Source organism: Channa argus, chromosome 16, assembly GCF_033026475.1.
Source record: "Channa argus isolate prfri chromosome 16, Channa argus male v1.0, whole genome shotgun sequence".
Classification (NCBI taxonomy): domain Eukaryota; kingdom Metazoa; phylum Chordata; class Actinopteri; order Anabantiformes; family Channidae; genus Channa; species Channa argus.
Window position 1 is genome coordinate 7,687,229 of NC_090212.1, and position 27,322 is coordinate 7,714,550.

Here is a 27,322-nt window from a genome sequence, read left to right on the forward strand (position 1 = left end):
CCTCATCACTTTCACAGCATCTACTTGATTAAACTAAATTCTCTGATGCCAAAACCTACGCAGAAGGAATGCCAAATTAGATAGCCTTAATTACATTTCTAATTGTATAATATTTCTAGTAGAGAGACAGACTTTGATCCATTATTACATACACATCTGCTTGGGTGAGTAAATCTGATCAAACCTAAACCTAACGAATTCTTCATACTAAATTTAGTGCAGTATCAGTGCTTATTCTTTACATATTTTACATTTTGCAATCCACTTAAGTTTCCACACCCCATTTCTTGCCTGAGCTAATATTAATAAAAATTAATGGAAATCAGCAGAGCATGTAATGTTGCTTATGCTCTTTAAATGTAGAAGCTTTGTGCCACCATTGTTTTTTTTCAAGACATCATGCACTTTAACATAAAGCAACATATCATTCAGTCAAACATTTACAACTTCTCTGTACCTTTGGATGCCATTTTTTGCAATAGAGGAACATCAGCTCAATTTTCCAATCACCCAACAAAGATAAAGCATAGTATTCAGCGAGCCATCATTATAAATAACTCAACTTCTGTCATTTCATTCGATGAGTCTGAAGGATTTCCACCACAGTATTGCCTTTCCACGCCTCCAGCAGTCACATTTCAAAGTGGCGATACATGCTCTCCACGTAGCTCAGGACCCGTTGCCAGTCAGGACCTCCTGCTCTTAACATCTCCTCAAGTGTCTGTCCAAAAAATAAATAAATAAATAAATTCTAATTTAGGAGCGCCAACACAAACAAAATCTAGTCTCTGAGTGGAGGTTTACCTGTGAAATGATATATTGAATTTGTTAAGACACTGAGGCTTACCAGCGTTTGAACGATCCCTACAGCCTCCCCTGTTTTGAATGCCAGACTGAGATTCTCCCTCTACAAACAACCAAAAATATCTCAATAAGCTGAAAACCATAAATCACTCTGTCCTATGCATTAGACAGTCAAAAGACACAGTTCCTACTTTGTTCTCTGGGGTAAGAGTGCTATAAGGGATGTGTGAGGGGAGGTAGCTGTGGTAGACAGCACAGAATGCGAGACCATCAGCCCAGCTGCTGCTGAAGTTGGTGATGTCAATGTTCTGAAAACCATAAAGAGGAACAGAAGGGTTTCAGTGCTATGAGATCTAATTGGACAATGTACAATGGTTTAAAATCAAGGCATAACATTTAATAACCACGATACACTTAAGACATTACTCAAGACAGTCAATAAAGCATTAATTAAACTTACTGTATTTTAACTAATGTATATGATCCATGTAATGCACTATACTGTCAATATTAAATGGACACAAATTCAAATTGTACTACAAAATAAAAAATACACTTCTTTGAGAACTTTGGGCTCACGATGAAAATGTCATTAAGTTCAGAAACCCATTAACATGTTCATGATCACCTTGTAGCCTTGGGTTTGGCTTTGACACCAGCGCAGCAGCGAGTTTCTCTTGGAGCCTCCATGGCGACGCAGCAGCAGGTTGAACCCATCCTGGGACCTGACAAAAACGAGACACAAACTGCTGATGGCCTCAATTAACACCATAGAAATTATCCCTGTGTGGTTACAAAAAGGTCCCCAGAGTTATTGAAAAGAAAATTTAATTAACATGTGGATTTTAATAAAAGATATGTTGTATTGCCTATAAAGTATTAAGCTCTATGAGTTCAGCAAGCAAATGTTCTTGGGTCAAAACAACTAATTAAATTGACATAAGTAGTAAATAGGTTGGTCTCTTGGTTGGACACAATTGTTTTGTGTGCGCAAGTGTGTGTGTGTGGAGGCTCACTTGGTGGGAGGCAACTCACTGAGCAGAGCAACGTTGTACTTGTTTAAAGACTCTTCACGTTTCCCTGCAAAGACAAGCAACAACACTGAATTATCTAACAGTAAGTCATGTTATACAACACAAAACAATGGGCAAAACAATGATCTCAAAGATTCTAATATGCTTCCTAGAGTTGGGAGGAGCTACAGAGGTTGATGCTAAACAAAAACACAGTGACAGTGTGCACAGAAGTATTTTGTTCACACATGCACAAACACACCTGTATCAATACTTGACTTGCTGTCTAGCCTATCCAGACTTCTCCGACCTTGTATTTGCCCCAAATTCTAAAAAACAAAAGATTAATTGAAATTTGATACAAACTATTAAATGCACAGTTGGTTACCCACCAAACACTTTGTACCCCATTTATCTCACCTTGCTTGCGGATCCAACTGTTGTTGGAGTATCCGTCGGGGAGATTCCATTCTGAACAGTGAGAGAGTCTGAGGAAGCAGGTAATCTTGACAGGCTTCTGTAACATTACACAATACATAGTTATGACTTGGATCACATTTTTTTCCTGGGAGAGCCTTTGCACTCCACTCAAGCTATAAATTAAACTGTTCAAGTGGCCATGTGGAGGCCTGTGGATTGGGAGCAACGCATTCAAGAGAAACAACAATCCTGGCTCTGACAAAATTTGGAAACTGTTATGCACTTTTGCATACTTTGTCAAAGACAAAAATGTTGAAGAAAGAAAAGCGGCTCTGTTTTGTATTTGACTGTCCGAACAGTCCACCTGGTGAAAGGATGCTTCGGAAATGTGCTGCAAAACTGTTATTTGTTATTAAACCCAAGGTCAAACTGTTTCTCACCTCGACCTCTCTGTTGCCACAGTCTTTAGTGTCTCACTGGATTGCACCTCATCTCCACTCCTATCCTCATAGGTCACATTTCTCAGGTAACGTTTAGTCACGCTCTTACAGTCTGTTCTTGCCTCCTCGCTGACAACATTCTGTGACACTTCATTTTGGCTCCTACTTTCAGGCTCTTCTCTTCCTAATCTGCACACCGCCCTCTCCCTTCCTCTGCGGATCACTTCTTTGCTGTCAGAGTTGTTCGCTGAGTCTCTGTTGGGCCTCTCCATCTCCTGACATGGAGCCTGGCCGTCAGATTTGCCTTGTGCATTGGTGAGAGTAACCAGTCTCTGCCTGCTCTCACTCAACTCCCCTCTCAGGGTTACCAGCTGTGCATCAGCTTCCTTCTGCCTCTGCTGGGAAACGACAAGTTCCCTCTCAAGGTTCTTGTGGGCCGTTCGGAGAGCTGCAAGTTCTTCTTCAGCCTCAGCTCTCAGGCGGTCTGCAACTGACACTGCCACCTGTAGGTCAGCCTGGAACTGCAGCCATTCATCCCGCTCCGTCTGGAAAAGTAACAAGGTTATTTATGCAAGGAAAATTGATACTTTAGATGAAAGTAAACTTGATATGTATTTAGAGCCCGATTCGTCTTTACATATAATGATAAGGCAGATGCTACATATCTTATTTTAATGTGTGCTTAGAATTCTACCAATTCAGGCAGCAGAATACATTTGAACTCATGTGTATAAAATAAAATGAAAATTTGTTGACCATATTTTGGGCACCCAAGAACAGTTTGTATGGCACAAAACCCAAACAGTCCAAATTACTAATATTAAACCTAGAAAAGCTTTAAATAATTGTGCACAGTACAGTAATGGCACAGACACTTCTGATGGTGTCCATCTGACAGCTTAGTGGGGTTGCAACATGTGAAACTTCACAAAGACAACGCTACCCTTATGATGTGAATTATATTTACTATGCTAAATTAACATATTAAGACTGAAAAAAAAATTACAACTTAGGCTCAATAGTACTTCAATATATGCTGCATATGTTTTCATCCCAGTGTAAACAGGTATGTCATGCTGCTGTATTACCTTCATATAAAAGCAGAAAGGACTCAAACTGGCATTGTTAAACCCTAATTTGATCTGACTGCCAAAAGCAAACATAACTGAACCCAGCAGCAGACAATGACTATGATTAAATGAACAATCAAATATCCATTTGGGTCTCATCAACTGGAGCTGAACTGAGCGGCAAGCCTCAAAAAGCAGAGGAATGGAGCTGGCCCCTCTACTTAGGAATTACTGAACTGTGAGCCAAAAAAGGTTTTGCTCATAGTGCTTTATGCATATCACCTAAAAACAAAAAGACCACATGTACTCCATTTTTACAGTAACAGGTATTCCTAACAAGTTTGGACATGCGCAGAAAAAAAAAAGAGGAAGATTTAAGCAACATTTGGGAGTTTTGCCAAGGATTTATTGTGAAACAGTTTTCTGTGTTGCACACAACAACACATGGCCAGTCAATGTAAGCAGAAACCATTAGCTGCAGCGGTTAGATAAGAAACTTTGCCTGAAACTGAGTGTGTCTCACATGAGGGTAAGAGACGGAGGTAGAAAGCTAGCAGTTTTTATTCTCTAAAAGTCTCATTGCCTCAGACCTGCACAAACACTGCACCAGACATCAAAGGACGCATTCATAACCAATGAAGCCAAAAGGTAAATGATACCTCAGCATAAAAAAAAGGTAAGCACTCATGGTAAGCAGGAATGTGTTAAAAAAAAAAAAAAAAGAAAAGAAAAGAGGACAGATAATAAAAGTGGGTGAAATCACCCACTTTTATAGTAATCTTAGCCACAGTGATATGAGGAAGTGCTGAGGAGTGGGGGAGTTGGGAAGGTCAGTAATTAGATGAAGAATGGACGGAGATGTGGAGGAGGAGACGACATATGAGCCAAGTCGCTCCCTCATCTGACCAGTGACTCAAGACCACAGCTGGACCTGATTACAGTGGATGCACACACATATCATATTTCTCACACACATACACATCCCTCATTTTTTTGCCTCACCACCAAACCACATTGTTAAGTTTTCTCACACAGGTCCACACATTCAGGGTAAGTTGGTGCACACTCTGGCAACACGTGTCAACTGGATAGTGGTCCATGTTTGGAGAATTCCCACATTAAATAATAGTAAAACACTGACTTGGACTTGAAGGCTCTTGCCTTCAGAGTCTGTGTTATCTGAATGTGAGCAGACCAACTGGAGCATGTCTCCCTAAGGAAACAGGAAGGGGCGCTCCTCAGTTCACACTGAGATAAGGGTGTGGACTGTCAGTCTTGAGACATACGCACACACTTGTTCAGTCCCGCATGACCTGACCTAGTGCCCCACTGCAAGACCAGATGTGGTATCCAGTTTAGAGGCTCACACATGCGCACACTTTTTATTTATATTCTTGACACACATTTGATTAGCTCACAAATACTGGAAAGGGCCCACACACTTGGAGATTGTGTACTCTGTGTGTGAGTGTGTGTGTGTTCATCTGTCCCTAGATCACCTCCACACCCAGACTTTCTAACACATACTTGGGGAAATATCTAAATTTTGTAATGGCTTCTCTCTCCAGCTTTACACAGTATGTGATGGGCATGTGTATTTTCATTACCTATGTGACAGTGACATATGCTGTACAGACATAGTGTGATAGTGTGAAAATGACTTGGGAAAGCCTATAGAAGTCACATATTTAAATGTCCATAAACATCAAAGAAAAGTGTCCAAAATCACTGCCATTTACTCTACAGAGCAAATTCAACAGTGTGGATAAACACTTAATCCTCATTCTACAGTATATGTGAATGGGAGCCTTTGTGTCCTCCAGATACAGGGCTTTATCTCTTAGTCTGGTTTGTTGCAGCAGCCTAACAAGGAGAAAAGAGGAGCAGAGGGAAACTGGAAATCATTCCTCAAAATCTCCAGCAGTGTTCACCGGGAACTGATTCCAGAGCTGGGCCTTGAGAGCGACTAAACCTCAAGGAGGGAGCACAAATCGGACGATCCACCCACACACCAACTACCCAGTCATGAATGTAGTGTTTGATTCCTTTTTGTTGCTTAGGACAACTGAAGACTGGTGGTGTACATAAGCATAGACAGATGGTGCATTGGATAACAGCCTTAGTATTTCACTATGCACTGGATAATCATTTCTTTCAGAATTCAGTTTAACTACAGTACATTGGAAATCAATTATGACAGTTGAATGGACAAAAACAGACAGAAGCATTTGGTAAGGTGGGAAAGAAGACAGATGTCTAGGTTCACAGGAGAAGCTTAGCTGGAAGGATGTGACTGAAAGAATAATGGCTGCTTAAATTACACAAAAAAACAAAAAAGTAAAAACAGGAGGCCAGAATTAAAGAAAACTCGCTTGATTGAGTTGGAGGTCAGAACTGAAGATGGATGGAAGTGGAAGGACATACTAGGAGGGCAGTAAGCATGATAGAGATAGGAGGAGGAGAAGACAGGGAAAGGAAGGGAAGAATGAGAGGAGTATTGCAGCAAAAGTTGGAGGCCAATTGTTTTGAGTTCTTGTGCACAGGGAGGAGCAGTCAGCTCTGATGGAGAAAGAGTGAGAGAATGAAGGAAAGGCAGAGGCACAGCACAGGAGGGAGGGGAAGAGAGGGGAGGCTAAAACCAATTGTGTTTAGAAAGATATTCAATGTATCCTAGATGTCTGAGAGCATTTTCTTTCTCACAAGCAGCAGACACACACAGCCAAACAGTCATTGCAAGCTGAAGCCCCCACCACCACAATCACCACCTCATCACAGAGCACAAAACAAAACAAGTTTTGTCTCCTGAACAGCCGAATGTTAACCCCATCCTCCGCAGTGCACTCCCCTTCTTCGGCTCTCCACAAAAAGGCTCCCAGGACAGCAGAGCAGACCGAGAGAGTTTAAAAAGTTGAGCTTTGCTAGCTTATATTGCCCAACTGAGGGACCATGTAAACAAAGTGTTGGATTGCACTGATTTCTAATACATGGCTACCCCTCAGTACTATACCACAGTCTGTCTGAGGTTTCACTGGCCTGTGCAATGCTTATATTACTAGGCCCCACACACAGGCCCCAAAACAGTAGAGAGGGGAAGGAAACAGCGATTGTATATCAAGCAGTGAAGAAGGCTGACACCATGGGAAATTCAGTATATGTGCGACAAATTATTACCCGTTTGAAATTTAAAACAATTTAAATAATTAAAACACCAGGCAAAATAATTGGATAACAAGTGAGGACCGTGACAGAATAAAGAAAAGAGGAGAAAGAGAAGAGATGGGGTTGAGGGAGAAATACTGTAGGTCACACTCCAGCTTTTGTAATCGGTGACAGATCTAGAGGAAACTGGGAGCCTCTGACTATAGTCCTCACAAGGGAGGGTCAGGAATCGGAACGAACGGCTGACAGGAAATTACCACAGAATATCACCATCTTCATAGGAGAGTGGAACGCCCGAGCACTGTGGAATGCTTGCAGATTTTTATTCTTATTGTGCTTGGTTTTTTTCAAGATTGCATTTGGGCCCTAGTTATGGATGCAACCAAATGTATTTGTACAGTGGAATCTTCACCCTCTCTTTTTAAATCCATAACTATGAAACCAATATGTGGCCCACTAATATTGAAAAATTATGTTTTTTTTTTCAATAAGATCCACCATTCAGTGTTTGGTGACCTCTGAACAACTATAAGCTGCAAGAAAAAAAAAAGAGGAGAGAAGGTGTAACTATTTTCCTATTTCGGTCTTCTCAGGACAAACATAAGGCAGGAAGAACTTCATTAGCAGTGCTGGAGCTCCCAAAGGGCAGCATAAGGGGCCTGCTCTGATGGTGGGGGGACTGGGTGTGTTATTTTGTTATCACCACGACGAAAAGGTCACCACTCTGATTTATCTAGTATCGAGTGTGACTTCCTGTTTACACGTCTATACTTATCTACTTGGCAAAAAACCTATTTTCATGTTTGGACACAAAACTAGATGGGAAAATGTACAATTAATTGGAAAATCAATGTAAACTTCAACATGAACAATAACTAACATTCTTTAGAAGGCTGAGAGAGTTTGTCCATCAACGTGGTCTCAAATTGTCTATTTGCCAAACCCAATTCCTCTTAGCTACATTTGTCAAACGTATTTTGTTATTATTACTTGAATTGTTAGTAATTTCTGAAACAAGTACTCATTCATTCCAGATAAGAGGTGACAAAAGTATGCTTCTCATTTCTGGAGAGTGGAAAGAAAAAAACAATCTGCTGCAGCATGCTCTTGTTCATGACTTCATTGACAACTTTGTTTCCAGTTCACTACTAATGTTTCTAACTTGTTTTAAAAAGACAACCCTGTGAAAGGGTTCCTAAATATAATGTACACTTAATGGGTATGTATGATACTCTATTGTGTTAAAAGACTGGGACTAAAGCAAGGTCTCAGGCCAAAAAAAAAAAAAAGCATCTTCACTACCTCTATTCTTGTAATGCAAGGCTTTCATCTAACACAATGCTTTCTTGTCTACATTTTCAAAAAGTTTTGCCTTTAGCTTTACAAAAGAAAAGGCTTTTAGGATGAGAACCAACCACGTTTTTGCCACATTTAGACTAATGGATATGATAAATAACTCCAAATGAACAGCAAAGCTGCTGTCTATAAGGCTGGGAAACCAGGGCCACACACAGCCGCCACATACTGTAAGGCTGCCGGTGTGCTTCTATAGAATGTCCATGGGGTGTATCGAGGATCACGTGTGGTGACACATTCTACAGTGCTCGCTATAAGACAACTGTGCTTGCTAGGCCATGTAATCAGTATGCATCATGAACAAGTCCTGTATGAACAAATTCATTTGGGCCACCGGTCCATAAGGAGTCAGGAAAAGCAGGTCAAAGACCAGCTAAACACATCACTAAGGAAACGTCTAATCTACCCCAACCAAATGGAAGAAGCTGCCATTAACACTTTAACCTCGTGTGCCACACAGGTACAGTATAGAGCAGCTGGAATCATGTTAACCCAGCGTTAACATGCCCAGCATGCAATGAAATCTGGGACTCAAGGGTTGGCCAATAAAGAACAAAGTGTAAAAGAGGAGGAATATCATCATTGGATCCAAGGGGATAGCAAGGAAAGGGATGGATATAATGGCACTGAGGACTGGCTTTTACACAGAGGGTATAGTAATATCACAGTGTGTGACCAACTGTGAACACAGCTTTATATACAGTAATTCACCAGGGATTCTAAGCTCGTTAGCTGGTCATGCTACTGAATGCAGTTTACATTAGATGCAGACTCTTAATTCCATAAGCATTTGCTACACACTGGAAACTGTGTTATACAGGGTATCACTCCTAATGCAGTTCTGTGCATACTGCTTTATCCTAGAAAACAAATCAAAACTGGCCAGGCATGGTGAGCCTGGATACAGTACAGCTGCTAACAGATGTTGTGCTGGGAAGTGTGTAGCACGTCTCACCTGTAAAGTACTCCTTAGATTTTTCACTTCTGTCAGTAAATGCTTCAGTATCTCTGAGGGAAGGATGTGGAAATATTAGAAGACTTTACATTCATGTAAAACAACATGTCAAGGAAAATATTATCCCCCCCCCCCCCCTTCTCAAAATGAGGAAATGTGAGAGAGAAAATGAAGAGAAATCTTGAGGCGTACAAATACCTTTTCGAAACCTGAAAATTATTTATCTGGAGTATTTAAGGAATTTATAGGAAAATGTGAATCGATTATTTTAAACTGAAAAATCAGTACTGTGAAAACTAATGTTACTCTTGCCTGTTGTGTTTATGGCCCCATCCTGACTGAAAGTGATACCCAGTGTTGTCCTACACTCCTCCAGTAGCTTCTCCAATTCCTCACCATGATTGTCCCCGGCTTCATGACCTGGCAGTAAAGACTGACACAGACCACTGTCCCTTTCTCTCCAGTTCGGCCCTGAAGAGCTGCCCACCACAGGTGAGGCGCTACACAGAGTAGAGGGGCACTTTGTGGGGCTAGCGGCCACAGTCTTCCCCTGGGAAACTGGAGTCTTTGGGGTAGAGGTTGGAGGACCCCCATTCCTCCCCAATGCTGGTTGTCCTTTAACCACAGCAGCTGCTGGTTTGCTTTGCACAACTCCAGTGCCCACGGTGGTACTGTTTGAACTGACTGTTGATTGAGACCTACAATCAGAAGTGGGAATGGAAGTGCTGGGGGTGGTCGGGGTGATGCTCGGCTGTGATTTCTTCCCAATAGATGTAATGGCTGGGACGGGGGGTGGGGATGCACCTTGGGCTCTACCTTGGGCTGTGTGGGAAGGTTGAGGCAAGGTATGATGAGGAAGCTGTTGGACACCTGGCAAGAAAACAGGTCCATCATTCTGTGGAGAAGCAGGAGGAGTGTGGAAACTCTCCCCATGGGACCCTAGAGTAAAAAAGTAAACAGACAGGTTAAATACAGAAAAAGACACCCTACTGACATGCTGGATACAAGTTCTCACACACACTTTATCATTACATTCAGTTTGCACCAGATGTTTAAAGCATTTAACTCAGACTTGTGTACGATTCATACTGGGCAGTGATTGGCTTTCAATGCTTGTCTTACAGTGAGGTGTCAGGTGAGCACAGAGCAATATTCCCCATTTAGCAGATGAAAATGAAAACAGCTTTCTAGTGTCAAATTCTGCACACACATTGGGTGCAAATCATCCAAATGAAATATCAATAAATTGTCTTTTCAGTGGAAGAGGAATTCAAAAGACACAAAGAGTAATAGAGTCATGGTGAGTCTAATGTGCACTAGTCTGGCATGGTGACACTAAAAGACACCATTCAGTGTTGTGACCAGAACAACAAGGCCCTCAATGGTCAGAAAACATCCACGTCGTGCCCCTGAAGATGATGCGTTTCAGTCAGTGGAGACATTCCTCCACTGACTGCTCATCCACACTGTTGCTACAATGTCCATTCTCCAAATTCAGGAACACACACATAGACAGAGGACAAATGGTTTCCCTACACAGAAGAATTTGCAGCAGTGGGCCACAAATAATCTTCCAAACTAGACAATAACAAAAACACCAGTGATTTTTACTTCATGGCTCACCATTCACTGCCCATCACAAGATGCCACCAGTGCTGAGTTAGGAAGCTATGGGAACCACCGGCCTTTGTGTCTCCTTCTCATTCCTCCGTTGCCTTGTTTGGACAAAAGCCTTGCTGCAGGCAAAATGAATGTTTTTTTTTTCTTAAGTGATGTAAGAGCAGCAGTCAAACATTTGCAGAGTTATGCACCACCTGCTGTAAAGCCAAATCACTGGCGAAGAATGACAAGATTGTCTAATAACTTTCTCATGCCACCCCTGCCTTTTATTTCTTCATTCCAAGCCCTAATATGCTTGTCCAACCATGGGTGGCAGATTGACTGAATGAGGGAGTGTGCATGTGCATGTGAGTGTGAGTGTGTGTGTGTGTGTGTGTCAGATAGCATTAGCCTTCCTATGATTAATCCGCTGCCCTTGTACTGAGCCGGGGAATTCTGTCGATTCATCACAGCTGGCCCGGCGGGGCCAGAACGAATCACACAGAGACGCGAGGAAAATGACCACTCACTGAGCAACACACAGGAAGCCTGCCAAGATCCCTCCTGCCACTCAGCGCGCACACACACACACACACACACACACACACACAATTTCCCTTGCTTCTCCTTTTGCTGCTTTCAGTTTCCTGATTACCCTTCATCCAGCCTCCCTTTTCAGGCAATCTACTCTAGTGTCTCTCTGCCTTTTCGGTCTACTTACTACCATCAGAATCAGAGCCTTGAGGTATGCTGGCTTTGTTCTCAATATTACAACACAGGGCTCACACCCAAAAAACACACACACCCAACCACGCAGGGTGTGCAGTGAAAAGAATTTTGGACCAGTTTCTGAAGGCAGAGACATTATATTCAAAAGAATTAATTAATCCAATTAAGCAGAACAGAGACCTTAACTACAGTCTTACGTGTATTGACCTACCTGTGGGTCCATGGTTGTCCTTGCTGGAAAAGTTGCCCATTGTGCAGTAAGTGGGTTTGGGCCACTGATGGCGGCCCTGCAGGTGCGTGCTGCTCTTTCACTCAGTCCGGACCAAACTGGCACCGTGACCTACACACACCCAAACAACCCAACACACACCATCACAAGGCATCCAAGGAAATGACAGGATGAAGTCATGCACTTTTGCCCTGTTACCCAGCAGAGAAATATGTCGGTGGCTGCTCCTTGACTCGATCCCTATGGTAAACTGCAGAATGCAAAGGAAGCTCCTAGGACTCATTTGAATGGTAGGAAAATCAGCCCAGACATGAGGCCATCAACAGAATCACACGGAGCTGTTGGCATGTCATCTTTAAAAGCTTCTGAATGAGTATTAACTGTACACAGGACGAATTCCACCCAACAAACAGAGAAGCAGTTCACTCTTCGCCATCGAAAAGACAAAACCTGTCCACTTCGACAACATGTCTTTGATAATATTTTGACGAGAACATAACAATTCGTTCTGAAACCACCAAACCTGGAGGCTTACGCAGATGGCGGAATTAATGTATCCAAGAGTTTGAATACACGATTAGAAAAGTTCCATACAGTTTCGTCCACTTTGTTAAAACCTAAAACAATTACTACGAATGTTAATGAAAACTTGGATACAAACCTTTTAAACAAACAAATGCCGCACTGCGCTGAACTCTACTCTTCACGCGTTGCTTCCTCCGGCGCTGCTTACTGCCCCAGTGGGTCTTCATTAGGTAGACAGAGGGGGATGGCTGCTACACGAATCCCATTGTGTTTCCTGTCTGCAAAGTTCAATCACGAGAAATTTCACACCTGGAAATAGCTTGACAAGTAGACTGCTTCAAATCCGCATAGCCAAACAATAAATAGCAATAATAAAAAAAAAAAAAAAAAAACTTTGGAGAATGACTGATCACATGGATAAGCACTGGATGTGTCCACAGGAGGGCACAGTGGGGCTGTATTAGGAAAAACCTGTTGCCTCTGGGAGAAACTGCCCCCTCTCCGTTTATCTCTGGTCTTTTCATGAAGCGGACTCTCCCAGGCTGATAAACTACTGATCTGATGTGCCAGAGAACACAGTCCCAGGCTGAAATTGTCTATTTCCCACTGGTTTTCTACCAGCCTTTAATGAATACCTTTTATTTTAACCCTTCATTTCCGTGTTTGAAACCACCATCAAAAAGATGAATTTTAACAAAACAACATCTGTACTGAAGTAGTATACTTGCAATTAAAATGTCTTATTATTGTGTCAAATAAATAATAAAAAAGATGGCAATCTAAAAAAAGGAAGAAAAAAACACTACAAATTGCATGTACAGTATTTTCAGCTTTCTATGTGATTTTAAACTTCCCTCTAACTTTCCTATATTAAAATATTTGTCTGCTTCTAGCTGAAAAACTCCTCCAGGTGAGTTTTTCATCATTATGAGTTCAGATGACGTCATCGACAGGAGCAGTGGAAAAGCAGGTTGACCATGATTACAAACTGCATAGTGTGAGCAACAAGATGACATAATCAGAACTGAGAGTTTCTTCAAGTGATGTCATCTGGAGGAATTCTTCAGGTAGAAGTAGATATTTTACCCAAACTAGAACTAAAAGAAGCAAATTCAAGATGTCCTTTAAGATATTGTGAAAAAATTGAAGCATCACACAGGATTAAAAGTGACTATACCTTATCTCCATAATGGTCCTGCCTTGCGTTTAAAAACGGTGAATGTTGTGAGGTATTTCATATTACTTATGAATGAAATGGTACATTTGTATTAACCCACATCTCCATTTGCTTTTGGAAATTATTTTTGCATCCTACTCTAATAAATAGCTCATGCCATCCTTTGATTTTAGGCAGCTACATTGAAAGGATGTTTGATCAAACAAAAATATGAATAAACATTTAGTTATAGTTCTGACAATGACAAGTACTTTGCAGGCCTCCGGTGTGGAGACAAAATGTAAAACAAAATGTAATGTTTGTATCATGTCTATTTCCTGTATGTGCACCAATGGTTTACTATTGCCTCAAACTGCAACATAGAGGTGAGATTCAGCAAGTTCCAAGTTTAATTAATATTATTAAATATATTCCATGCAATTATCAATTATATTTGTATTATCACCAGTAAACATTTGTTGCTTTTTGGGGGGGCTTAAAATTCTATAAATACTAGTTTCTACAATATCCTAAAATAGACATACTGCAAAGCAGGACTAGAGAAGAAATTTCTCATTTTAAGTTTAGTAGCAGCTTGTATTTGGTGATGCTATAGCCCCGCTCAAGATAAACATAATTATGAAAGAGAATAATCAGTGTCATGGCATATTGCTCTTCGATGCAGTTGTGCTTGATGATGTGGCATCGGACAGTGTAGGCTCTTTCATGCTACAGTCTACAAAATCTTACACACCACACCTTGAAAATATCTAGTTCTACATTTGTCGTAAAGTAGTGCATGTAGGCTGGGAATTTAATATTCCTTTTAGGTCCAGATGGCAATTTAGAAACTCAACAAGATGATCCCAACAAAGTGTGACTATATAGCTTTGTGAATGTGAATGTGAATATTAAATATGAACTACGTTCTTATGTTATTATTAACTTTCTTATTACCTAATTCAGAGTATCTGAATTCTGACATCTACACATGAAAAAATTAACACTTATAAACTTGTGAAACCAGCATCTATTTGAGAAAGACAGCGTAAAATCATAAATTTCACTTTAACTAAATACATATTTATTTCTTTGCACAAAAATGTCATCTTCATTGTGCAACACCGTACAAAAACGCTCTGAGCCACAGGTGTGACTAAAGTGCAACAGTAGAGCAGCATGTTTGCCAGATGCTTTTATTTAATACAGTAAATTTTTTCCAACATCTTTTCATTAAATATTAAATATATATTACTTACTAGACTAATCTCTCCTAATGGGCACAGCAATATTCAAACTTGTAGACCCTCACAGACTGAAATGGATAAGCACTGATTTTTGATGCAGTTAACAGACGACCACTGTGCTTTCAAACATTCCCTGTATTTATTCCAACATGTGTTTTAGATATTTATTTAATCAATGCACTGACTTGGCAGTCCCTCCTTCAGCAACTATACACTGCTGAGTGAAATTAGAAGTTTGCTGCAGTGAGAAGATGAGCCCTCCCCCACTCACTGATTGAGATCAATAGGTTTCCACAGTGCCCCATGCTCACCGTGCACCACTGCAGTATAGAGAGAATCCATCAAAATCAGCCAGGTGCAATGCACAACCTCCAGTCCCTGCACACTGATTTCACATTCATGGGAGTGCGATGCCTATAAAATGCAGTTTAGTGCCAGCGTATGAAATCCTAATTCTGTTCCCATGAGCAAAGTTTTTAGAAATGCACCAATTTCCGCCGTGTTTTCCCCTCAGGCGTACCAAACACACAGAGTATTCTGTTGTTTTGAGACCATCACAACCCCATTATAAAATTGTTTATGGGTGTCAGTCTCTGTCCAGAGTAAGGTGATCAATTATTTAGTGTCTGATGCCAGCTGGAGCCATTAGCCCCCTCTGCTGAGTGGATTACAACCATTTTGTGGGTGACCTACTGCACTAGCATTCTGAGGGGTGACCAACGGTGCTCTAAAAACTAGGTGCTGGTACAATTTGGCAAACAGACAAGGATGGCTCTTCAAGCAATGATAAAAATGTATTACAAGGTCTGGCTGACCTCTACGTGATGAAAGACTGAAAATATCTCACCATACTTCTTTTTCACATCTTTTCAGAACACTATTGTCCTTCCTCTACTTTGTGGAGAAATTAAAATCTCCTTTTTATTACTTAGTAAGCAGTAAATATAATACAAATATAAAGACAATATGACCCTGTGCTTTCCATAAGGCACAGCACGCACTCTCAACCATGCTCAGTGTCTCGCCAAGTCCTTTCTTACTGCCATATTTTTGGTGTAAACACAAACGGCAACACCAGTTCCATAATCTATAAATCCAGGTATGACAGTGGACCAAATGGTGGACACCGCAGGGGGAATGGTACAAAGATGGGATGCACAGGAACTGTTTACCTCTTACTAGTTCCTCTCGACTCTCTAATACCAGATTACAGTAGGTTAGTGCGTGTGTGTGTGTGTCAAGAATGATTTTCCACCTCGGTTAATCCCCACTGAGAACACAGGCTTTTCCCAGAGGAATCACCATATACCTTGTCTGCCTGCCACCCACACCTGTCTCCTCCCGGTAAATAAGGATTCCTAATCCGACAAGTTTATTTGTCCAAGTGTTTACATGACTAAGATCTTGATATCAAATGACCTGAACATGTTTTTTCTTTACACAAAGTTGCCCTGTGACTGCTATTCTTTCACCACAATGACCAAACTCAGAAACGAACTTTCCTGAATGACAGCTGATGCCAGACCACGCCAGCAAATGCCACTGCTTCTTGATGGATAGCACCTGCTCCTCCTGAGAGGAAATCAATTGAAGTCATGGGCGGAGATGGGGAGCTCAAGCACTTTCCCATGGCTGTCTGCCTGGGGAAGGGTGGGAGGGGCACAGAGAGAGAGGGTTGCCAACCATCTGTGTACAGAGGGGCACTGCCAAATGCCAGTTCTTTTTTAGGCCTAGGCCTCAAAAGAGGCATAATGTCTCCAAATGAAACATGTTAGCTCATTCAAACCACATTCAGTCTTTGGGCAGCTCCGGCCTCATTACGCACTCATCCGGTCATTCATATTGCTTATTGCCCTCTCAGTGCATTGACTCTAATATTAGTCACTAATTGGTACATTCCAGTACAACTGAATCTATTTTTATGTGTGTTACACTACTTAGAGCATTCCATATAACTACATGTTATCACTTCCAACTTCCTGCCAACGTACAGGTTCAGACAGATAGTCACACTGGCATATCTTCAGAGAGCACATGGGCCACATTTGTGCAATGGGCCAGCATAGCTACAATCTTAGACATGCATAAGTGTGGTAGCTAGAACTAAACCTATACTGTTTGCCAACCTAGATCCAATCTAATATCACAGGTTATTTTAAAGGAAGTTTCTCGCCCACAAAGGAGGGAGGTGGGATCTCCTGGCAGGCACCAGCCCGGCGAGTTACATCCAGGAGGGAGGTCCTGTGGACTACTGTGCCCACTGTGCTGGCGTCAGTGTATGTGCCAGCCCACTGCAGCACTCGGGCAGAGGGCCGGTGGTTGAGAGCCAACTGCCTGGAGCTGTAGCCACACATCCCTATGCCCACGGCCCCCAGCAGCATAGCCATACCAGGCATGGTCTTCTCAGCTGGAGGCACCACGGACACATTGTGGTAGGCCTGGGTCTGAAAGGAGGACAGTGGAGAGTGAAACGTGATAATGTGATGTGATATTTGTTTTTTTGTTTTTTGTTTTTAATATATGAGAGGATGAAAGACAAATAAACAGCAACAGACTACGAAAGCAGTTCTGAACACAGCGTCCTGGCAAACAATGATCACCATGTGCGTATATATATGGATAGAAGAGTATTTTAGTTCTGGTTAGGACCACGTGGCCGCATGTGTAGCCATTTCTTCAAACTGCATTAAATGAGTGAGCTACAATATGCTCACCTCAGCCCCTGCTCCAATAACATCACCCACCAATTCCCAAGAGATTAAAAACCCATCTTCTCTCATTTAGCAAATCACAGTCTCTTTTGAAAAACAAAAAGCCTGTCTATTTTGTGACATGGGCCATTTCCTCCATGGGCCCTTAACAATTATAAAGAGCACAGAGGAGCAAATAGTAGCAACTTCAGGGTTTCAAATGGAGCTGTGTCACGGGCAGTTAAGAAGCCAATCCTGAGGTTCACTCACTCAGTTCCCATTTCCATTTACAATGCAATGGACTGTCATAGGCTTGGATTATTCCATTGTTTGTGGTAACTACCACAAAAAAAAAAAAAATCATGATTGTGTTTTATGAGGTAAAACAAAATGCACCCTACAATTACTGAAACGGTAGCAAGGATGGTTTGTATATATTGTTTTTCATCATCCTGTCACAACTAAATCTGTTGAGATGCCTGACTGAACACAATGGTGCAGAACGGCTGCATAAAAATTAGTGAAAGCATCTTGCTGCATGCTACTGCATGTTTCTATCTATAAATCTCTGTACGCACCAATAAAACCAGCACCTTAAAAACACTTCATTACATTAGTGGCTGTTCTCAGAACTCTCAAACTTGTTTTAACTGCCACTTTCTTTTAGTCCTCAAAGACCAGTAAAGACAAGCGGATTGCAAGAACTGTGCAGTCTAGAATTCAAATCCAAGACATTAAAAGGGTTTTGTGCCTCTTTGTTTGAAGGGTCTTAAATCAAAGCAAGCTGCCTGGTGCAGATACATTGCAATAAAGTGCAATCCACTGCAGGCAACTTTAAATGGCTCAACATTTTATGTTGCTGATACCCAGTAGTATAGACAGCTTTAGTGTTACTGTACATCTGAGAGTAAAAATTACATCACATGAAAATATTTTGATATTCACAACTAAAAATCCTCAGCAACTTTGGAACAAGTTAGCATTTAAATATTCTAATCAGTGTCACTCTATTTTATGAATATTTAAACAGACTGAACAATCGATACCTTTAAATCTAAGTAACTGCTCACTCTCACCTGCAGCAACCTGATGTAGCCTGGAGTCAGTCTTGGGATCCTAAAAAACATTTTTAACACTCCCACACTAGTCTTCCCGATGGATAAGGATTGAGTTAAGTGCCAGAAAACACTTGACTCTCTTTTACAGACACCTATCCCTGGGCACCCAGGACAGGAAACCCACTGACAGTGGGTCTGTCCAGGTGTATGTGTGGACTCTTCAACCTGGGCTGTTGCAGGGCAGTCTGATCAGCCCTTATAATGTGCCCTTCCTGTCTTTACCGGACAGGCAATCTGCAGGTGGTGATTCTAATGGGATTACAGAAGCTGGCACACAGGGACAAACAAGTCTAAATAGAATGGCTGAATGGTGTAGAGATTAAACTTCACTATTAAGGTGGAAGTGGAGACATGTTGGATGAATACATCTGAATTTTGTTGATGAAATTACTATAATTCAAATGCAAAATGAATAGAAAATGTTGAGTTACTGGATGCAAAGCTTTGTCCTATATACATTGTGGGAGTGGCTGTAGCTCAGCTGGTAAGGCAGTCGTCCATGGACCACAGGGTCAGTGGTTCGATCCCCCATCCCAGCTATATGTCAAAGTGTCTCTGTGCCAAATCAACATGATATGCCGAAAGGACAAAAAAAAGTGCACGTTTTGGGAGTAGCTTACACTATGCATCGTCATTTTCAGCATCTTAAACTCTGTTAGGAACATTTTAAGAATTGTGATGCACATATTTACCTCTTTTAAAGGAAGTATGGCATCAGAACAAAGAGAAGTGAAAAAGCAAAATAACGAAGGAGAACTTGTTACTTATTCAGGTAAAGTTCATTAGAATAAAAATAGCATCAAGTACAAATGATTTCTGACCTCAGCTGTTTAGCCGCCAGAGGGCCAAGTTAATTTAAGTCAGAAACACAGAGCTAATCGGAATCTGGCAAGTGGGTTTATTTGGATATTATTCTGTTGGTGTTAAGAAGAGCTTCTCCAGCCATGTCAGCAAATTTCTTTAAGCTTTAATATCCTTCCTGACCTCAGGGTTCTCAACTCAAAGTGAGTTCCTATAATGAGGTATCTGTGCTGATAATGCCTCTCAGTGGAGGAGACAAACTCTCTCCAGTGAGAGCAGCCAACAATGACCTTCTTCTCATCTCTGGTAATAGGTCCCAGTTCTGCCACTCAATGCATGCATCAACAAATAATCTCAGTTTCTGGCAATATTGCTGCAAAGTTATGATGCCACTCTGAAGATTACTGGGCTCTATGCACAAAAAGATAGCACTCAGCATTTAAAGTAGTACAAAAGAAAAGTATGCATTTACTAAGATACTACACTCTTAGCATGACAGGCAATGTGGTTTATGCCCTTATTTCCTCATCTAGCTAATGTCTGCTGAATGAGCCAACGAACTTCCATCAGACATAGATCAAGTGTGTCCATCCATGAATAGAGGCCACAGATGGCAGCCCCTCTTGTTAGCCGTTCATCACTTTAATAATACACTGCTCACATATAATAACCTGCTGCTCTCTACTGATGCATCCCAGGTCTGAAGCCACAACAGTCCTCGTGGAGCTGCTAAATGGTGGACAGTGCTTACTCAGGTCATCACAATGGCACTGCCAGGCCAGACTAATTCTCTGCCCTCTTGAACTCATTCCTGGCACTGAGTTATGAGCAACAGTATTAGAATAGATTACCTGAGGTGTAGACAGGTATGTTAATTCCAAAGGTTAAGCCAGTGAGTCCCTGCCTTGTACTAGTTTTCAAGGCGCATCCACAATCTATTGTGTTATTATTATATTTGCCATACAGCTAAATAACGCCATACGTAGTTATATGAAAGATGTTATGGAACTGCTGTAGTTGGTTAGTAGCCATATAGTCCCACAATGAATACCTGCTGAGACACCATTAGTGTCAGAAAAATCCATTATTATGAACTGCAAATTTTAAAAAGGCTCATTGAATAGCAGAATGGTCAGAACTAGATATGTGGGGAGTGTACTGAGGAGCTATTAGGTTAACTGTCTGGGTATAAATGTCATAACTTCTGCAAACAATAGTGAGGCTCCAGAGGAGCTGACATTTGCTTCTCTGGCAATTAGGGGTAAGATGAGGAGGACAAATGTGATGTAAATGGAAATTACATATTAACTAATTTGAACTATAAGAACAACTGCAGCAAACACGGAGGTTAGTAAACGCTCGATCGATAATGAGATCTTCAAGTTTCCCAGTGGTGGGTGGAAGGATTTGTTCAGCTCAGGATCAACTGGCTTTGTTTCTTTCTTCTGCAATATAGTTCACAAAAATGGATAGTGGTCAGCACTGCCACCTCACAGCCCCACAGTTCAAAGACATGCATGTTAGCTTAATTGGTTAATTGCCCGTAGGTGTGAATCTGGGCATAAATGGTTGACTCTCTGTGTTGGCCCTGATAGACTGGCAACCTGTCCAGTGTGTCCCTCACCAAGTGATAGCTCGGATGGGCTCCAGCACTCTCACAACCCTGAACACGATAAGCGGTTAATATAATAGAAAAATGGATTGACAAAGGCATAGATCAAAAGACAACATATTTAATAAAAATATTTATTAATCTATATATCTATTTAATAGCATCATGCTCAATACTTTAAATTGCAGCATATAGGAAGAACACTTCAAAAGCGACTGGCAGAAACAATCCCTTAGCAGCATCTGTTTCAGTGTGACTCATGAGTGTGTTGTAGAAAGTCCTGTGGTCTTGTCTTCCTGCATGGGAAAAATGTCTGTGATCCAGTATTGGAACAGTGAACTGACTGCAGTGGTTTCTTCTAAAACACAAAGAAACAGAGAGAAATCTTTCAGTTACAGCCAAGACTGGGCTAACAACACAATACCAGAGGAACAGCCACTGTTTTCAACAAAGAAACGTGTGTTTTCAGCATATTAAAGCAAAATCTTCTGCCATTGTGCAACTATACTTCCTACCTTCTCTGTATGTACACATTCAACCTAAAATGTATATCCTTCAAGAGACAGAATCTTGCTTTTATTTTTTTTAAAGTCATAATTAGCTTTAGTACAGACAAACATAAAGTGGACAATAGAATGGGAAACAGTTACGCCACTGTCATTCATGAGAGGAAGTGAAGGGAAAACTGATGAAAGGAAACCTGCGTCAGACAGAGTGAGGAGAGCTTGACTAAACTCGCTTGAAGGAGTTTTAAAGCACATGGATATAGTGAATATTAATTAAAAGCAATACTGTGCAGTGATTAATAAATGTGCAATAAATACAGCAAGAATTCTTAACATACTAAAGAAAAGTTAAGTGGAAAAAATGTTTTTTTAGAATAAATAAAAAATAAATTAGTTGACAAGAATTCTATGAGTTAGACAGGTATTTTTCTGTCTTAATAATATGTGCTCTCTGGTAAGAAGCACTGAATTGAAGAATGACTCATACAACACCTGACAGGTTTTTATTGGGTGGGCGGTTAAGAAAACAAACACAAAGATAACAAACTGCTTTTTACGCGTAGCTGTCTTGGCTACAGGGACGGGCAGAGACAAGTGTCACTTTGTGGACACCGATATGGCAGTGGCCCGAATCTCCTGGCTAGCCTACCCCACTTTCGTTCTCACACACAAACACAGGTGCGTGTGACAGCAGAAAAGTCCCTGCTGATCCTATTATGCAGCAAGCCAGCGAACCACGCAGATTCACAAACACACTCACAGGTCAAAACGTGTCTGGGGATGCAAGAGATGTTTTGGCTGTTGACAGAGTTAAGGCAAGATGAACAAGCTTAAACATGTTGGCTAACTCATGCTGGAGGTCACCTGTGTGTGTGACTGTAACATGGAGGTAAAATGCAGGTATGTACAGGTAAAGGCTGATGAAGGCAAGTACAGGCAGGTACAGTATACACAGACGAACACTTAAGATCAGCACAACGAACAATGAGAATGAAAGGCAAGCACCGACAGACAAAGGCAAGAATGAACCTGCAGGGACAGGTCAAAGCAGTGTCTGGGGATTAATCTTGCAAGTGCAGACCAGACTGGACAGAGACAGACATGTATGCATGTAATAAACATGTAGCAGCCTTTAACACAAGGTTCTCACTATTTCTCATTCTATAAACTCTGGGTCTACTTGAAAAGTTCAACTTTCTGATGTTGGGACTGACCTGCAGACATAAACGAGTTGTTGTAGAGCTCCTTCAGTGCCTTTTCCAGTTTGTCTGTATCTTTCTGCTGAACAAAGGTCTTTAGACTGTAGAGCAGCTTCAGGACAGAGTTTGGCTTATATCCACTGGATATACGTCTCAGAAGGTCATCCACGTTCCTTGTGAGGAAAGGAAGCTTGTCTCCATGCACAGAGGCTGCGGGAGCACAGAAAAATTTTGATTCATTTAAGAACAAGGCAATTTAAAAACAGCAGCTAATTAACTGCTATGACAATTCCTAGTACGTTTTTACATTTACACAATGGACAGTCTCATTAGTCACATTTGTTATCAATGCTTTTTTCCATATATAGCGACCTATTTGATTTGGCTTCCCTTAAAATAGCTCTATTAAAGTTATTGCAGATGATCTCCAGGCTGCAGATATAGATAGTGTTTATGCACTTTAGTTTCTTCACTTAGTATAGTCTAATAGCACTGTAATTAAAGCTGTTACACTTTCATCCAATTGCTGACATGTTTGTAACCACTTTTGTGTTCAGCTTATACTGACTCTGCAACATCGTGTTTCAAAAAAGCACAGACTTGGTAGAAGGAGAAGAAGTGGAATACATTTTAGACACATATTTTCGGCGCCTGGCAAAATATAACTACGTAAATGTTTGTGAAATACATCTATGAGTAGCAACAGTTTGGTTCATGATTACATCCCAAATGAATCTAAAACAAACTTTCTATATGGCAGGGAGTTCATTTTGAAAATCAGTAATACAGAAGCACTACTCCAGCGTTAGCAGTGACTGAAGGTTTAGTGCAAAGAGCAGAAGAATCTTGTTCTCTGCTCAGTACTTACAATCTGACATACAGATGTCTAGTGTTGTCCTGAGGAAATCTGACACCTCAGTAGCTCTCCTCTCATTATCCTCCTCCTCTTCCTCTGTCTCCTCATCTTTTTGGAACGTGAACTCCAGGGCAGAGGCTCGGGACATCAGACCCATGGAGAGCAGCTTCTCTTTGTGCCTTTTTTTCTTTAGCTTTCTCTTCTTGTTCCTGCTAATACGCTCTCCCCCCTCAACTACAGGTGCGTGACTCTGACCTGTAGTGGAGTCACACATCGGAGCTGCTCCATCTTGCCCAGAGTCCTGACTAAGAGTTGGCTTCCTTTTCCGTCTTCTTTTTTTTCTTTTGTTTTCTTCTTTCTCTTTTTCTTGGTTTAGTTCTTCATCACTCTCATGAACACTATCCTCTGTGGGCAATAAGACGGAAAAGTTTTAACATAAAAAAAGTGTAGAAATAAATCCCATACAGTCTCCATATACACGTGTACTTCTTGTGTTCACATTGTTAATGGAACAAACTGAAGTGAGTCACCAACAGTGTGGAAAAGGCCAAAAAGATTCTTAAAAGATAAGTTAAAAGCAGGGAACAGCGGTTCAAGTTCCAGTAACATGTGCATTAATGTGCCACTGAGGGCTAAGAGACTGCAGGTTTTCTTCTAGCCAATCATTACAGCAGCTGATTCCACAAATTGCACACCCCATCTTGTTCACTGATTGCATTCTCATCAGCAAAATCAGCTGGTGTGGTCTCATTTAAAACAAACCTGCTGAATGGAACAAACTTGGGATCACGGGTGGTCAACCAAAGTACAATAGAATGAGTACACTGTGGTGCCTTACAGAACAGCAGCCAAAATTCTCTATTCAGTCTTTTAATTTATTCTGTAATGAATATGTACAATTAATTCTGATTTAAGGTGGAATTCTGCAATACCGCCTATAATTTTTTTTGCATCCGATGGAAGATGAAATAAAAAGGGATTTAATGCTCAGGATTCAGGTGCATACATACACACAAAATTACCACATTCCGCCCACCTTATAGTAATCAACATTTGGGCTGTAGCAGTTCTGTTGTAGCTTTGCTATTGTTTGATGCAGTTTATTATTAGGTATTACCATTACAGTTTCATTTTTTTTACATTTATTTACCATTAAGTTAGACTAGAGCTGTTTTTAACTGAAGTGCTCCCTCTCAACCTTGTCAAAGCTGGCTTGCGATAAGAGTTCAAAGCAATTAGCTCCATCAAATTCTCAGTGACCCATTCTTAAAAGTGAGCAGCAGAAGGGCGAGCAGTCAGGGCATAATGCAGATGAGAAAGTGGGAGTGCATAGACGAGAATAGCTTAATTTGCCTAACATGAATAAGAGTAATGACAAACAGGTTTGACCATCAGTTTAGCAAAAGGTGAAGAGAACACCGTGTCATTTTGATCCTCATGTGTTCTTGTTACCGTCTGGGTAGTTCACTGAGTTTTATCAGGTACAAGTATGCAATATTTATGGTGATTTTTTGATTTCCCCTTGGTGGCAGACCCTAAATGAAGCAAAATATCTTGCATCAGTTCGTTGCTCAGCATAGTAAAAAGGAGACCTCATCCAAAACTAAATGCACTTCATAAAAAGCCACATCTGTCTCACAGTAGGTGCCAGGGCACTGAGAAACACACACTAATAACAGGGAGGAAAATATAATTTCTTGTTATGGAAGCTTAGAGACAATGGTGCACTTGTTTTTGATCCAGAAAATGTACTTTTACCCAGTGTCCAAAAATACCCACTACAACCTACAGCAGAGCGAGCAAATTTAAACAGAAGCAGCAAAAAAGAGAAAATTGCTTCTAGAAATAATCCTTGAATTTGTGTAATTAATCAAACTTAACCTCATTGTTTGCTCTAATGGGAAGTTTTAAATGCTAATGATATTTGTTAAACTAACAACTATCCTGTGTTTCACTTAGGTAAAGTGGAAGCTCATCAGGTGGATGGAAGTCGTCATTTGGGAAGACGATGAGTACAAAGATGTGTGTAATGAGCCAGAACTCTTATTATGGCCTCATCAGTCTAGCAGTTAATGACAGGAGAAAGTGCAGAAAAAAATAAAGTGTGTTTAAAAGATGCATGTGAACTGCCAGGAGTGTGACTTATCCCTGAATCAAACTGCCAGCCAACTCTACTCATTACAGGTCGAGAATATTTTAACTTGGCATCAACATCAGCTCCCAATTAGCCCCAAAGTTGCAAACAAAAAATATCTCCTAGCAAAGATATACAAGTTCTGACAAACAACACATTTAATAGATATAGATCAAAGTTCAAACACAATCACTCATGGCTCAAACACCATCTGCACTGCATTTCAGCTTTCTTCAATTCAAAAATACAATTGATTACCACTGTCTGACATTACCACTAATCTGACAGCAACTACAGACACGCCATACTACAGAGGGCAAACCCTGCGCTACCGCATGCCATAGTTCTCTTCTAACTTTACAGTGCACTGTGGTGGACTTACCAGCTGAGTCCTTGGCACTGTGTGTCATGTAACCTGCAGGAGGAGGTAGGACTGTGTATATCCGCATGCTGGGATAAGCTGCACTCTGTGTCTGTGCTGCACCCCCTGAAACAGACACGACATAAGCAAAGGAAGACAATGAACCTCAATGTTAAAAGCAGAACAGTGGCAGCAAATCTGTTTTGGGGGTAATATGTGTATTTAGACAAATGAAAATTAAACTGAGGGAAATATTTCCCCCACTTTTGCTAACAAAACGTTTTATGAATTCAGATCTTACCACCAGCAGAGTTTTCTTGACAGGCATTTCTTTTCACATAGGTCTTCTTGGCTAGGGCATCCACAGTGCGTGGTGGACTAGGTTCCTTCCCCTGTATGGGAACTGCAGGGTAAAGCTTCTGGAGTACTTTTGATTGAAATACTAAGAGACATAAAACAAAGGGCAGAACAAAACACTATAATGTGACACCATGGCATTGCAAGACACTGGAGCTTCTAAACTCCTTTCTAAACTCTGCAAGCTTGACAATCCAATCCAATGTCTTGCCTAGGCTTCATTTTCAGAGCAAGTTATCAACTTCAGAATGAAATACGACGTTAAAGAAATGCTATTTTACCAGTAACATCTACACATATCATCAAGACGCCTCGCTACTGCAGAGGTCTGCACGAAGTTTTTTTTTACAGGGCCTGGTCAGCGTAACCTGCTTCTGACATAGACTTATGACTTGGTGTTGAGTAAAGTAATCGGAGCACGATAAGAAGATTCAGACGGTACAACCAATTTGACAGTGGAGCACGTGCGTTTGTTTACAACCAGGGGACTAACTTACCTCACGCGAGACTTAGCCGATCTAGCTACGTTAGCTGATAGCAAACACAACCAGAGTTTTTGTACAAATGTTCTAATGCTGAGGGCGACCATGATAATGCTCACCTTCTTTCCTATGTGCCATATTGACAGATCGTGTTGACAACAGACGGAAAAAAGAAGCAAACGTGAATTGTGCAGATAGCTAGGAAGCTAGGTTATAGCTAATTTGCTACTAAGCTAACGTTAGCTGAGTTAGCTAGCCACTACGCTCGCTTTTAAATAGAATAGCTTCATAGCGGCGAGGTCTCTACATCACATGTGCGGGTGAAACTACAACGTTTTGCAAGTGTAAATGTAATGTTAAGAACTAACCAGAACTTCCTAAAAGCAAGTAAACTACGCTAGCTATAAAGTGCAGCAATTTTGCCGACGTCGCCAGTTACCAGTTACTCCACCAGCTACCGCACACAGTGCACTAAAGCTAAAACAGGGAAATTCTCAAGTCTGG

General features: G+C 41.1%; 2 protein-coding genes across 4 annotated transcripts; both read right to left on the reverse strand.

The window, feature by feature from the left end:
- Nucleotides 1–311: 311 nt before the first annotated feature.
- si:ch211-195o20.7 (cytospin-A) lies at nt 312–12,671 on the reverse strand. 3 transcript variants are annotated; one of them, XM_067480083.1, is made up of 12 exons: nt 12,436–12,671; nt 11,757–11,885; nt 9,614–10,156; nt 9,218–9,270; nt 2,678–3,222; nt 2,238–2,334; nt 2,080–2,146; nt 1,821–1,884; nt 1,433–1,529; nt 996–1,112; nt 848–907; nt 312–721 (listed from the first exon to the last, which is right to left on the reverse strand). In XM_067480083.1, exons 2-12 carry the CDS (start codon nt 11,794–11,796, stop codon nt 632–634), a joined length of 1,773 nt encoding a protein of 590 aa, XP_067336184.1. In that variant the 5' UTR covers nt 11,797–11,885; nt 12,436–12,671; the 3' UTR covers nt 312–631. The 3 variants fall into 3 exon arrangements, with proteins under 3 accessions (XP_067336184.1, XP_067336185.1, XP_067336183.1); XM_067480084.1 differs by having other exon boundaries at nt 1,840–1,884; nt 9,530–10,156; XM_067480082.1 differs by having other exon boundaries at nt 9,530–10,156; nt 12,436–12,670.
- An 8,370-nt stretch (nt 12,672–21,041) lies between these two features.
- erich1 (glutamate rich 1) lies at nt 21,042–27,266 on the reverse strand. The gene is made up of 6 exons (XM_067479851.1): nt 26,938–27,266; nt 26,281–26,421; nt 26,001–26,105; nt 23,497–23,889; nt 22,644–22,838; nt 21,042–21,281 (listed from the first exon to the last, which is right to left on the reverse strand). Exons 1-6 carry the CDS (start codon nt 26,954–26,956, stop codon nt 21,181–21,183), a joined length of 954 nt encoding a protein of 317 aa, XP_067335952.1. The 5' UTR covers nt 26,957–27,266; the 3' UTR covers nt 21,042–21,180.
- Nucleotides 27,267–27,322: the final 56 nt, after the last annotated feature.

Excerpts from the sequence above, each read along its gene's own strand:
- si:ch211-195o20.7 (XM_067480082.1), bottom strand. The coding sequence starts at position 11,796 with ATGGGCAACTTTTCCAGCAAGGACAACCATGGACCCACAG. Across the intron at positions 1,885-2,079 it reads CAAGTCAAGTATTGATACAG|GGAAACGTGAAGAGTCTTTA; the intron begins GTGTGTTTGTGC and ends TTGTCTTTGCAG. Across the intron at positions 908-995 it reads CTCTTACCCCAGAGAACAAA|AGGGAGAATCTCAGTCTGGC; the intron begins GTAGGAACTGTG and ends GGTTGTTTGTAG.
- erich1 (XM_067479851.1), bottom strand. Across the intron at positions 22,839-23,496 it reads AGACATCTGTATGTCAGATT|CCTCTGTGCATGGAGACAAG; the intron begins GTAAGTACTGAG and ends GTGCTCCCGCAG. Across the intron at positions 21,282-22,643 it reads CAACTCGTTTATGTCTGCAG|AAGAAACCACTGCAGTCAGT; the intron begins GTCAGTCCCAAC and ends TTTGTGTTTTAG.